The following is a 14433-nucleotide window of genomic DNA, read 5'->3' on the forward strand; positions in this document are numbered from 1 at the left end:
TCCTCCTCCTTTGCAAGATGAGTTTCTGTAGATCATGGATCACTTACAGAGGAGCATCATTTACGACAAAGTGGTAAAAAACGTGGTTCTGTGAATCATTTGTTTTGTGGTTTCAGCTTTTGGTGTCGGGTGCAGATTCTCTCTAGTCCAAGTTGTAGACGGGATAGTCCAAATCTGGATCATAAATTGGTATAATCAATAGTGTGAATTTACTCAAATACTCTTACCGATAAAGAGTATGGGGAGTGATTTTCGCCCTCCTCAAATTACTAACCACGCTCCACCAAAGTTAACAATATGGGGATGTGAAAATCAACTCTACATTAATTTTCGCACTCCCCTTGGAGTGCGGTTAACAATTTGAAGAATGCGAAAATCACTCTCCTAGAGTATCTAAGAATCCGAAACCCTTAGTTGTAGCAATAAATGATTCAGATTTAGAATGTCCATCAAGTACAAATTAAGGATTAGAGAGATCCATACTTTTCATAGGAAGATGATACACCCACCGCGGCTCCCCCACCGCACCGCCCACCGCATGCACTCCGGCCACCGGACGGCCGATTCGAGCCGTCCAAAAATTCTATAAAAAAAAAAACCGAGTGGGCCTACGCGAGAATCAACAGCATCCGACGTATGTAGGTCCTCGATCCGAACTTCCAAAAATCAGATGATCTAAGACGTTAAAAATGGAAGTTCGGATTGAGCACCTACACACGTCGGATGCCGTTGATTTTCGCGAGCCCACTCGGTTTTTTTTTTTTAGAATTTTTGGACGGCTCGGATCGGCCGTCCGGTGGCCGGAGTGGGCCCGGCGTGCGTGCGGTGGGGGAGCCTCGGTGGGTGTATCATTTTCCCTTTTTCATATCGGTTCATGTGGTCAAAATCTTATTTACATTGTCAAAACTAAGAGAGCAACGTACTAAGCAGGTCAAAGGGGCAGCTCCAACTTTTTGTCTAACCCAAAATGTGGTTGGTCTCTATATACATGGAAAATTTAGTCAATTTCTTGGGTACCGCCAAGTGGTGTTCAAATTATTTTTCCACCGAAATTTGGCACTCCACCCCGCGGTGCCCTAGAGGTGTGGAATAATTACTCCTAAACCTGTGAGTCTTCGATGCTAATTCCTCCAATGAGAAAAGATGGCGTGGTGAAAATCAGAAGTTGTATCAGTGCAGAAGACTCCCTTTGTATGTCCAATGGTAGGAAGAAGAACATGATTTTCATGACTTCACACGTCCATGGCCTTGTTTGTTGACAAGCACATCTTATGTCAAGTCTTGCCTAGCTCAGTGACTTGTACATGTTGTGTCATGTCTTGTCTAGACCGATAACAAGTACATGGCATGCCATGTCTTTCATTGTCTAGTACAAAATATTTCACGCAAGGTTGTGGGCATCTAAATTTTGCCAATCGTTTTTTTGTGGTGGCTTGTATCCACTTATTTTTTTGGGGAAATATATTTCCGTTGTGTAATCCACACTTTTGATATTTGTATTTCTAAGAAAACCATTGTGAAAGGTAAAATATATTTTGTCAATCACAAGCATACGCAAAATCTGTAGCTTGAAATGGTGATAAAAATCATGTGATTTATAACTCCAATGATAACAATCATGTGATTTATAACTCCGAATGATAACAATCGTGTGATCCATCTAGAGCCAGCTAAAGGCAAAGGCAAGGGAAGGGAAGCATGGGCTTTGGGCCCTTAAAAAATGTTTAAAATGAGGGCTCCGAAAATTCTAGAACTCCTATATAGTATATATAATTATATATCCTAAAAAAAATTGCACTAAGCTTCTTTATACAAAATAGGCCCAATTGAAATTTAGGAGCCACAAAATAAGCCCAACAATAAAATTACTAATGAAAAACACTGAGGCGATAAAATAAAATAAAATAAAATAAGAAGAAACGCTAGTTATGTGGAGTTGGAGGACTCCAAACTACGGCAACCCAGTTCGAGTACTATGGGAAGATTTATTTTCAGAATTAAAAGTCTTGAAGGAGTTTTGCCAAAAGATTAAGGAAAGCTAATTGATGCGTTGAATTACTTGAAGACAATGGATGGTTGTTTCCCGAATGCATGGATTGCCTACGGAATATTGTTGACTCTATCGGTTACAGTTGCATCAAGGGAAATAAGTTTTTCAAAGTTAAAAGTGATCAAAAATTATCTTCAGTCAACCATGTCTCAATAAAGATTAAATGGATTGGGTATATTGTCTATTGAAAAGGAGTTGATGACGCAGCTTGACTATGGAGACTTAATTAGTATGTTTGCAGCAAAAAGTACGAGAAGATAAATTTTCAAATGATAGATTTTGAGGTATTATAATAGTTGTATTTTTTTGAAATAATTATATAAATGCTTATATTTTGTAATAGTAAATCTTTTACAATATTTTTTTTAGGAGACTTTTTGTAGACCGACTTTTGTATGAAAAATATAGGGATAACTCATTCAAAAAATTTACTTTCAACCTGCAAAACTTATGAACCAGCCCTGGATCCATCGTAGATTTTGTGATATGCGATCATGCTAAAATCGCGCACACTTTTTTGACCTTCTAAAATTGAAAATGATTTTCGCACCCCATTTCACTGTACGAGATCGCAAGGGACAAATTTCAATATTCCATGAAGCCAAGCCTCGCAAAAAGAAAGAAAAAGAACAGAACATTTCGCCGTTTGGAGCCATCCACAATTCCGATAAGGCAACACCTGTCCAAACATTTCGCCATTTGGAGCCTGACCCCTCTCTGTTCTTTTCCTTGGGATTTTTCGCCTGTCACTGCCACTTTCCTTCGAGTCCATTTCAAACATCGTTGTACTTGTACTAGTAGTGTATATACTGTCACTTAAAAAACCCTTTTTCGCCCTCTTTTCAATGGCCGACCTGCTTCCTCAGTTACTGCTTCCGATATGCTTGGAGGGCCTCCGATACTGTCCCCTTTGATTCTTCGGCTCCGCAGGTACTCTTGTGTTCGTTAACAATTCAAAACCCAGATGTGATTTAACTCTAGCTTGTTCGCAATTGATACTTTAGTTGGCAATTTGTGGACATTTAGTTAAGATTCTCTCTCCTTTCTATCCAAACTTGTTCCTTTAAGATGCTTTCATTAGTCGTTTAAATGTCATTCTGATATTCGTATATCACTTGGTTCTGTCGGTGTGTGTTTAATTACTGTCTCTTTCTGTCTTGTCGGTCATTGTCTCTGCGGTTCTTTATCTGTGTTTGGTTCAATTGGTTATGGTGGCATTGGTTCAATTGGTTATGGTGGCATTTCTGATAGCCTTCTTTCACTGTTTCATATTCCCCTCGCGTAATTATAACATCGATTTGGAGCTCTTTCTTGGTATATAGGGAGATTGGGTCAGAAATTTCTTGTAGTACTTGGGATTGCCCATTGACCGCCATTTTATATTTGAGAAATTATGGGATTTTAATTGTTTCTAGTTGCTTACTGGGGCCATATTCAGTGGTTAAAACTTGGCCTATTAATGTTGAGGTTATGCATTCGATCTGAGTATAGCAACTTTGAGCATAAAATGCCGTCACAATTTGTATTAAAAAATTATACACATTTTTTCTCTCATAACACTTACTACCTCCTTAGTATCTTTGTCAAGTTTTAAAAAAAGTACTCTTTTACGCTCTTTTTTTTCCTCCATAAAGACTCGTTATTTATATGTGTATTGTAGCAAATTTTGTCTTAAGTTCATTTCTTTCATGTTATGGTTGTTTACTACAAGTAAAATATAGAAAATTCTAAAACCATGCTCAATGGTGCCCCCACCGACCTAAATTTCTGGCTATGCCACTGCATATGTACCCAATCTACCCATCCTGACCGCCATTATTAAGATTGGATGTGGGGTGGTTTTTTATTCCGTTTCTAATTGTTTGTTGATTAATTTTGGAAAGGCTCTGGCTTCTTGGGAATGATTGGTGACTAAACTGCAGAAAAAAGGGCATTTTCGTTTCGTAATTCTTTACTGTATAGAAGTTTCGGGAATTCAGCTTTGCCTTCTTGTTGATATGGCGACTTGCATACACTCTTCCTTTTCACCTTCCGATACACAAAATCCAGTGCCAGTATTTTCCATTCCAAGAAGGAGATTTGTAAACGAGAGCGGTAAGAAGAGCAGAGCTGCTTGCCAAAAGAAAATTTCAGTTCTCTCAAGAATTAAATGTTCGACGAATTCACACAGAGTTAGCCCGATTAATAGCAAAGACCCTTTTCTGAATCTGCACCCCGAAGATTCGATGCGTAGGGGTGAGGGAAATGATATAGCTACTATCTTAAGGAAGGAGAGCTTTGGTGACAATAGTACTGAAAACTTGACAGAATCCTACATTCCAAGTGACTACAATGAAGCTAAGATCAAAGTTGTTGGTGTTGGAGGTGGTGGCTCCAATGCTGTCAACAGAATGATTCAGAGTTCTATGAAGGGTGTGGAATTCTGGATTGTCAACACAGATGTTCAAGCCATGAGCATGTCGCCTGTTTCCGCTGCAAACCGGCTACAGATCGGGAAGGATCTAACCAGGGGTCTTGGTGCTGGTGGGAATCCTGAAATTGGTACGAGTGCTGCAAATGAAAGCAAAGCGGCTATAGAGGAGGCAGTTTCTGGTGCTGACATGGTGTTTGTGACGGTAGGTTAATCTCATTGTTTTGTGTGACTGTGTAATTAAAAATGAGTTATCATGATAACATATGTGTTTTTGGAATCCAGCTAAAGAACTTCCTTAATCTGGCCCCTTTTTTTGAATGATCAGTGAAGTTAGAAAGCAATTCATATGTTTTGGAATCCTGCTAAAGAACTCTCATACTCTGGTCCATTTATTCAGTTTTGCCCTTGGTTCTCATTGGTAAATTGATTTTTAGGCTGGCATGGGTGGAGGAACTGGTACAGGTGGGGCTCCAGTAATGGCAGGAATTGCAAAGTCAATGGGTATTTTAACCGTTGGTATTGTCACGACCCCATTCTCTTTTGAGGGACGAAGGCGTGCTATTCAAGCTCAGGAAGGAATTGCGGCGCTTAGAGACAATGTTGACACACTGATTGTAATTCCAAACGACAAGTTGTTGACTGCCGTTTCACAATCTACTCCAGTAACTGAAGCATTTAATTTGGCTGATGATATTCTTCGACAAGGTGTCCGTGGTATCTCTGACATAATAACGGTACAAATTACATAATTCATATATTAGAGTTTCAACTCTCATGTTTTTGTTTTCGGATTCTCGTACAGTGAATAAGTATATCTGTTTACAATACCTCAGCCTAATAAGTTTTCAGATGCCAAGGAAGTCTATGATTCTTCCTTTTTAATTGTTCCTTTTTTTTTAAAATTACTGACCATATTGCGGTTGGGTTATATGTTCGATTGAAATTAACAATTCAGTAGCTTTGCTCTCAGAAGTGAAAGCTTAAAACGTCATTTGCTCTATAGGTCTTTAACAGTTCAAGTTTTATTTGTTTAGCCTTACAATCTCATCAAATGTGGTACATAATTTTCAAAAGTTGCTCTGGCTGCTCTCCTTTACCACGTTTGGGGTGAAAGGAATGGCAGAATCTTCAAAAGCTTTCGGAGCTCTGTTCAACAGTTGGAGATCAAAGTGCGAACTGATATCCATGCATGTGTTAGTTCTTGGCGAGGAGTCAAGAAGTCAGGCCCTAACATGGCTCTTTGTTCTCGGTGGAATGGGCCAGCTAGAGTTTTTGATAGCATGTAATTTTTTGTTGTTGGTTCCTTTTCTTTGTTTTATAATGTTCTGTTTTCAAGCTTTGATTGATGTCCATTTGTATGGTTTTGTTTGACAAGGGTATGCCCTGTCTTGTGTAATGTGGTTTGATTTAATAAAATTTTACCTTACCCAAAAAAAAAAAAAATGTGGTACATAATTGTGACAAGATTCATTAGTCACTTTTAGATATGAACATCAGGTGTCAAAGATACTTTATCTCCAATCTAGATGGATGGAAAACACAACATACTTGTATGCAATCAACCACACATAGATTTACTAACAGTTCGTAAAGGTTCGCGTTCAATAACTGTTATGGTTTGTAATTGTTTATGTGCTTTGCTGGGAGGGGGTTGGCTGTGAGTTCTGTTTAAACAATTTTGTGACATGGTCACTTTAGATATAGATTACTGTTTTACATATTACAGGCTCAATTGTCATCAATGTGTTTTGCATATCTGGTTGCATTTGCTTTCCATGGAAATAGTTGGGGTAGATCTGCTCTTTTTCTGTTTAGTGGATGTTGATATCATTTAAGGTATATCAAATTATGTGGTAAATTTTTACTCTTTCATACATACGCCATCCCCATTCTTCTTGCTTACTTTATTTTGGGATGTCCAAAATGGTGTCCATTTGAAACGTCTAAGAGTTTAGTCCTATGGTTTTGCATTATTTTTGTCTTCAGAATCATGGGCATGAAATGTGATTGCAGTTTATTATGTGAAATAAAGGGTTGGTCTCAGAAGACTATGTTAACGCTATCTGATGAATATAGGCTTGGGGATGACCCTATTCTAAGAAATAAATACCAAGATGCTACTTGACATACATAGGCTTCTGGTTGACTTATGAGTTGCAAACAAGCAAAGAAGCTGACGTAAGAATGTGGACTTATGGCTAATTTTTTAAAGAGAAAAAGGAATTTGTCTTTTTTGATTTAAACATTATGAAACAAAGGAGTTATCCAAGCTTAGGAAGGAACAAGCCGTACCATTTCAAATCCCTCAGTTTACTTGATCAATCATGGATGACCTTTTGTCTTTAACGAGTGGAGGCAAGAGATGTATAAGTCAGGTGGATAGTGTGTTTGTGTGTGTGTGCGTGTAACGATAAGGATTGCACGAGGTTCATATATTTGTTAAAACATCTGGAGTTCCTTTTCAAATATTCTGTACGCTCATGAATCTTATATTATCATCTTCAACAGTTTTGAAGTGTTTCAGTCATTCAATGTACTAATTGGTGGTAGGTTACTTCAATTGCAGGTCCCAGGTTTGGTTAATGTTGATTTTGCAGATGTGCGAGCTATCATGGAAAATGCGGGGTCATCTCTTATGGGCATAGGAACTGCAACTGGTAAAGTTAATTGATCTTCGTCTCCTTGCCATAGTCTCTATTTATTAGAAGGTCATTTATCTAGAGAATTGAAGTAGCAAAAATGGATCTGAAGAAAAACTCAAAGTAAAATATTAAACCAAAGCTGTCTTCAACACGTATTGCTTTGATTTGAGGTGGTCCCAGGTTTTCAAAAGTGAACTTAGATAGGTCGAGTTCATTTTGGTTGGGAATTAGGAATTGTAGTGCCATCTTGGAAGGTAAAGTGGAATCCTTTGAATGCTTCCTAATTGGGCTAACTGCTAGGACCTTCTTTCAAGACAAAGAATCTCTGGGACTCCATTATCAAAAGGTTCCAAAATGGTTGCCGCGGTGGAATTGGCTGCTTTTCAAAAGAAGTTTAACGGTTGGGAGGTGAGGGAAGCAATTGGATGTTCTTGAGCATGTCTATTCATATTTTGTATATGCGTTAAGGGGAGAAAGCTTTGGGGTGGATGAGATTCAAACCCGGAATATTCGAGGTGAAGTCTAGTTACCAGACTTGGGTGGTTTCAGAGGGGTGGATCCTTCCCATGCATGAGGTTTTTCCCCTAGTGTTTTTCCCCCTTGAACCGTCACAAGTTGCATATCTTACTTAGATACTTTTTGGAAGCGGCAAAGGTTTTGATCATTTGATGGTTCACATCGCATGTGCATGGGTTCCAGGGACTTATTATTGCATTCTTTGGTGGCTTCTCAGCTTCGCGATATTATTTTTGCTCTTTTTGGTGTTGCATGGATAAGACCGTGAGTATTTTTTGGTTTGTTAGCATATAGGCTGTCCATACAAAGGCCATAGAAAATCTCGGGATGTTTTGCCCTTTTGCATTTAATGGTGTATTTCGCGGGAGAGGAATTATAGATCTTTTGAGGGTAAAGAGTGCTCCATTCGTGTTCTGAAAGGAATATGCTTCTTCTTTTCTTCTATCTTGTTTTCCTTGACTTGGCCGGACTTATCCCTTTTTCGTAGATTCTCTTGTAGAAGTTTTGGGGGAGCTGTATGTCTCTAGCTATGTTTATAGACTCTTCCAAATGTGCATAGTACCTGTTTCGGATGCTCAACACTCGAGTAAGAGTACGGGATTCCCGTCAAACATGTTTAATGGCACATTTACCTAGCGAGCACGTTTTGTAATCTGAATTTACCATGACGCACAAAACTCCTATAATGTCCATGAATTGCCCTAAGGCACCTTATAAACACCATTATCTGGAAAAAAATAAAGGAGATAATGCTAAATGGATTATTTGAGTATTTTGTCGTGTCTCTGCATCCTTGGGATGGAAATTAAATGACTCCAACATGTGGACACATACCTTCACTTGACACCAAAACTCGAGTCCATGTAACAGTTCACTGGGACATCTTACGAGTTCTATGTACTTCAGGTATTTTGGATGCTTTGTGTATAATTTTGAAGCCCTTTTGGAGTTTGAAAACTTTGTATAATAGAATTAATCGAGAACTATCAAACAAAATCCATATTGTATATTTTTTGAGATCCATATTGAAAGATATAAGGAATTGAAATTTGTTAGAATATAGTATTGCTATTAGTCCCACATTGATTAATGTAGTCTTATGTTATGATTTTCCATTATATAATAAGAGTTGATTGTGTTAGGGTTAGGCTCCGTTCCAGAAACCTTCTTAAAAAATAAGCAGCTTATTTCACATTTTCAAACTCAAAAATTATATAAATGAAAAATAAATTTTCAATTTTTTTGGATCGTATAAAAGATCTCATCGAGATCTTTCAAACAAGATCCATATTGCATTTTTTTAGATTTCAATAAATCCATACTTTTTTAGCTTGAAATTACCTTCTTAAAAAATAAGGGCTTTTTTTCATTTCCGGAACGGAGCCTTAGTTAACACAACACCCTATACACTTTACCTTCTTTCTCTCACAACATGGTATTAGAGCAGGTTCACCATCCACCTTAGATGTACAAAACCCTAGCCGCCACCCTCTACCGCCATCATCATCTCACCATGAAACCCTAAATCTACTGCCAACATCATCTCTATTGTTGCGTTCTATTGTTGCGTCGTGAACAGTGTTCGCGCATATGTGAACAATGCTTGTTGGTTTCTCTCTCACGCAACCTTTGTTTTCTCTAGGCGATCATCGTACCCTCCGGCGACTATTTTTCTGGCCCATCAGCCCCGGAAACTCCAAGCCTAGTTGATTTCATCCCTCCAACAACCCAAAAATCCCTCATCCAGTGCTTAAAATCCTTAAAACCCCAACCCAGCTCTTCTTCACTTTGAACAGCTCCAAATCAGGACCGAAAGTGCCTGAATAGTGTTCAAAAGTATCAGTTTGTGTTCACAATCCATACATCAGGTTCGAACTTACCTTAAAACCCTAGTCGGCATTGTTTTTGGGATCTGTTGATGCTTAGGCTGTTAAGTATCATCCTCTTGGTTGATCTATTTCTTGTCTTCCACTGCTCGGTATGTTGTTCTTCGATCAAAATAAATTTCTCAACTGTGTTTGAGACTCAGAAGTTGTGCTCTTTGTTTGGTGAGTTCCTATCGGCCATAGTTCACATCTGTATGTCGCTTAATCCGTTGGTTACCTCTCATTGCACGGTGACATGTTTGCAATGAAATCTGATTCTGATTCTGCTTCTGCTTCCGCTGTCTCTGGTGGGTTTGGTTCTTCAATCAGCCATGGTCATGGTCGCAGCCGTGATTCTGGGTACCGTGGTCGGATTTTTTGGTCATGCTTTTGGTGAGTATGGTAACGTATCTTGTTTTGTCGTCTATTTCGTTGAAGTTGGTGGTTGTTGGTTGGTAATTGAAGGTGGTTGTTATTGGTCGTTGAAGTCGTTCGTTAGTCGTTGAAGTTGTTCATTGAATTCGTTTGTTGATTCGTTGGTCGTTGAAATTATTTTGTTGAAGTCATTGAAATCGTTGAAGTTGGTTGGTCGTTGAAGTCGTTTCGTTCGTTGAAGTTGGTCATTAGTCGTTGCTAATTGCTATTGAAAGTTGTTCCATTGTTTTTAACAAGTTGGTTGTTTTTCGTTGTTGATGTTAGTAGTTGAGGTAATTGTTTCGTTGGTTGATATGTAACAAGCTGAAATTATTTTGTTGAAGTCATTGAAATCGTTGAAGTTGGTTGGTCGTTGAAGTCGTTTCGTTCGTTGAAGTTGGTCATTAGTCGTTGCTAATTGCTATTGAAAGTTGTTCCATTGTTTTTAACAAGTTGGTTGTTTTTCGTTGTTGATGTTAGTAGTTGAGGTAATTGTTTCGTTGGTTGATATGTAACAAGCTGGAGAGTCTTCAGCTTGAGGGGGAGTGTTAGAATATCGTATTGCTATTAGTCCCACATTGGTTAATGTAGTCTTATGTTATGATTTCCCATTATATAAATAAGAGTTTATTGAGTTAGGGTTAGTTAACACAACACCCTATACACTTTCCCTTATTTCTCTCACAACAAAATTGACACAGATATCAAAAATTGACATCCAATTTGGGACTGAGGGAGTACTACATTTGCTCATATAAGAAGATAAATGAGGTTCTAAAACTTCCCATATGGTCGCATTTTTGTTTGGACGACAACCTATTACAAGATCCTGACTAGTGATAACTGTTGGAGTTTGTCCCACCTTGGTTAATTATCTTCTTCAAAACAAGTATATGAGCTTGAGCGGCCTTTCCGCTCATTGCCAATTGGTCTTGAGTTGGATGCTTTAACATGGTATCAGAGCTAGAGTTTTGGAGAATTTGTTCCCTCTTGTTTGTGCCATTAGTGTACCATTGTTTGTTGTGATCCACGTGTTATGGATCCTTTGGATTACCTCTCCACGTACAAGTCGGGGGTTGCACGTGCGGGAAATTGTTGGAGTTTGTCCCGCATTGGTTATGTCTGTTCCACAAAAAAAAATTAGTATATGAGCCTGGGCAGCCTCTTCACTTATTGCGAATTGGTCTTGAGTTGGACCATTTTTTGTCATGCATTCCTTATTCTTATGAGTAGTTCCTCCTAGATTAACTGCCAATTGTGATTAGTTTCATGAAGCATTTCAAACTGGATGGATCCTGAACTAATGAACCTATCCGGCCAGTTTTATGGTTTAAGCTTCTGACAAGCTGTATGAATATAAATTGTTTCCTTATGCATTCACAGGAAAGACAAGAGCAAGAGATGCTGCACTGAATGCCGTTCAATCACCTTTACTAGATATTGGCATTGAAAGAGCTACTGGGATAGTCTGGAACATAACTGGTGGAAGCGATCTAACTCTGTTTGAGGTGGGCGTTTTTCAGTAGTTACAACTTGCCGGGAACTTATGCACATTGACATGGGGCCAAAACAGTGGTGGTTGAATACTTTTAATAGTGGTCTTTGAAACAGTTCTGATCATTTTGATAACAACCAATTTTATCTGTTTTACCAAGAAGTTACTAGGGCTTGAGTGCGTACAGCCCTAATGAATGGAAAAAAAATATTCCAAATAGCCCTATATTAGTATAGTTGGCTTTAGGAAAGCAAAGCGTCACGAAATTCCCTCTTCTTAAGAATTCTCTTAATTCTGTAGGGTTGAGTTTTTCATATGTTATATTGTTCTCACGCAAATCTGAATTATAAAATGCTTAAGTATAAAAGATGCAAAATGGCTTGCCTAGATGCAATTCCTAGCTTGCTGGAAAACACACACGCTAGAAATGAAAGCAGGGAGATCTTGTGTCTATGATAAATGATCATAAAAAAGTTTGCTTCTATCCTTAGAGGCCATGGTTCAGATGGTGGCACAACTTGTCCTCTCTCTCTCTCTCTCTCTCTCTCATCATTCAGTTGGCCTATTAAGTCATTATTATGTTTCCCAGAGCTGCTTGATCGACACAGCTGAATATGTTAGGAAGAGTTTTTAGCAATTGCAAATACTTTTTTATTTTATTAAAAAGTTAAGGGAAATATTAGTTTCTTGTACTCAGTTTAGTATGCTTTTGCTTTGTTCATGCTCATTTCTTGCACATGACCACACGATGACACGCTTTGACTTCTGAGATTCTTGCCTATCAAAAAAAACTTCTGAGATTCTTAGCTTTTTACTGTACTGTAGCCTCTAATTAGCATTTCACATTTTACCAGGTAAATGCTGCGGCGGAGGTTATATATGACCTTGTAGATCCAAATGCGAACTTAATATTTGGAGCAGTGATAGATCCATCACTAAGTGGCCAAGTAAGTTGGGTATTGGGAGTGCTTAGAATACAAGTGTTACTGGGTGCAATGCAAACTTTGTAGGAAGAACCTTATCTATTGAGCACCTTCTAGGACTCAATATTCCACATAAATCCTGGAAACAAGTGTTATAAGTGTTTGTTTAAGAAAATAAAAAATTCATATTGCATGCATTTGCCACGTGTCAGTTCTACAATCTACGGCTTTTTTTGTTAGGACACAAATAGGATATTTTGTATCTAAAAATGGAGTTGCTTGTTGGGGAGGGAGTTCAGTAGAATTATATACATTGTTGGTATGTACCCAAAAAAAAAAAAACCATTTTTGGGCTAATTCTAAAACAGCTTAAGCTTTTAGGATGATTAGTGACTTCATGTCGGCCTTAAAATATGATGATTTAATTAAAACACTAGTACAGGGATGCTGAGCACAATAAAAAAAATAGTACAGAGAATAAGGACTCGTTCACTTTATTTGTCCAATGATAAAATACAGCTGGGTGGCATTATTCACTTTTCGTAGTTTGTTGTGACTCTATCTCCGTCCCCCTTTCTCTGTTTGTGTATGTTTATATACTGTTAAATTGGCATTCGGCTAGTATAACTGGATGGTCAATGTGATTTTGCATTCAGGTCAGCATAACATTGATTGCCACTGGATTTAAACGTCAAGAGGAATCTGAAGGAAGGGTACTCTCTCTCTCTCTCTCTCTCTCTCTCAAAATTTCTTTGGGGCCTGCTAGGCGCTAAAGATTTTCAATGGGTGTCCATAAAAAATCTTTTGAGGGGTAAGAGTCCATTACTCCATTCAATCTGAGTACACGTATCAGTAATTTGCGTGCTACTTTAGTGGAGGAGGGCATCACCTTGAATGGAGCTATGTACAAAAATTGATACCCATATATGCGGTGATCTCTGGATTGTATCTTGAGTGGACCAAACTCAATATTTTAACCATCTTTTTCAGTTTTCAGGCGACTGTAGTTTCTGTCTTTTTATGTCCGAATGATGAATGTTTTCACATCGATATACCATGTAAAACGCATGGCCTTAGTCAAAATTCAAGGGACATTTAAACAGGCCCAATCGTCTCAATGTCGGAAAAGGAGTCTCCGTCTCAATTTTATTCTTGTCTTGATCTGAAAAATGTAGGGACGTGGAGACAGCAACGCTGGAGTAAATAGGCGCTCATCTTACACTGAAGGCGGCTCAGTGCAAATCCCCGAATTCCTAAGAAAGAAAGGCCGTTCTCGGTAACCCCAGATTGACACTCTCCTCTGTAATATACATAAATTCGCTCTCCTTCCGAGCTTGACATATCAGGGATCGACATTGCTCCTTCCAATTCTGTTAGAGATGCAATTTTTCGATCTTCTAGTTTTTTTTTTTTTTTGCCAACTCCCAGTTTATGTAGCAAATAAATGCAGTCCTCCCATTTGTTTTCGGAGGAAAGTTTCCACTTTGGTATCCTTAGTGATGTGTATAACTGTGTTTCTTGATTATAGTCCGTAATGCATTTGGGAATGCTACTTGGGCCAATTTCCGTTTTCTCCGTTTTATTGTTATCTTTTGGATCTTTTCCTTTCATCCTGAAAATACTCGACATGATCATGATTCAAACAACACCTTGATATCTTGAGTCGTCGTATTGTAAAAATCTGAAGACAGATGAATGTCCACAAATACGAACACTGAAATGTCCAGAACCATTCGATGCGCGAAGTTTATGTGGAGCCCGCACACATCGAACAGTTCCATAACATTGGTTTTGTATTACTCCTATCAAACAGCTATGTAGCTTCCTCTGCTTTCTGCATGAAGTACCCTCTGAGATTGCAATCTGCTTTCGTTTCTCTCAAGTATTCACAATTCTACCGTTTTGTGTAAAGTTCCTGCTGAAGTCTTTGCATCAAGAATTCAATTACAGATTAACCAAAATAGTACAAGGGGTACAAAAATTTCTCGATAAACAACGAAAACAATTCATCCAAAATTGATAAAACTTTGTTTTACAAGCACTTTATTTACGTTTTCTCAACTAACATATTTATCTTTGAAAATTACTACTACTAGAAGTAATTTATTTTAGACT

General features: G+C 38.2%; 1 protein-coding gene across 1 annotated transcript; it reads left to right on the forward strand.

The window, feature by feature from the left end:
* Positions 1 to 2623: 2623 nt before the first annotated feature.
* On the forward strand, positions 2624 to 13880 carry LOC131312634 (cell division protein FtsZ homolog 2-1, chloroplastic-like). The gene is made up of 8 exons (XM_058340531.1): positions 2624 to 2980; positions 3934 to 4665; positions 4898 to 5197; positions 7030 to 7120; positions 11284 to 11408; positions 12250 to 12342; positions 12975 to 13031; positions 13494 to 13880. Exons 2-8 carry the CDS (start codon positions 4048 to 4050, stop codon positions 13596 to 13598), a joined length of 1389 nt encoding a protein of 462 aa, XP_058196514.1. The 5' UTR covers positions 2624 to 2980; positions 3934 to 4047; the 3' UTR covers positions 13599 to 13880.
* Positions 13881 to 14433: the final 553 nt, after the last annotated feature.

The sequence above is a fragment of the Rhododendron vialii genome, chromosome 13a (genome assembly GCF_030253575.1).
Source record: "Rhododendron vialii isolate Sample 1 chromosome 13a, ASM3025357v1".
In the NCBI taxonomy this organism is placed as follows: Eukaryota; Viridiplantae; Streptophyta; class Magnoliopsida; order Ericales; family Ericaceae; genus Rhododendron; species Rhododendron vialii.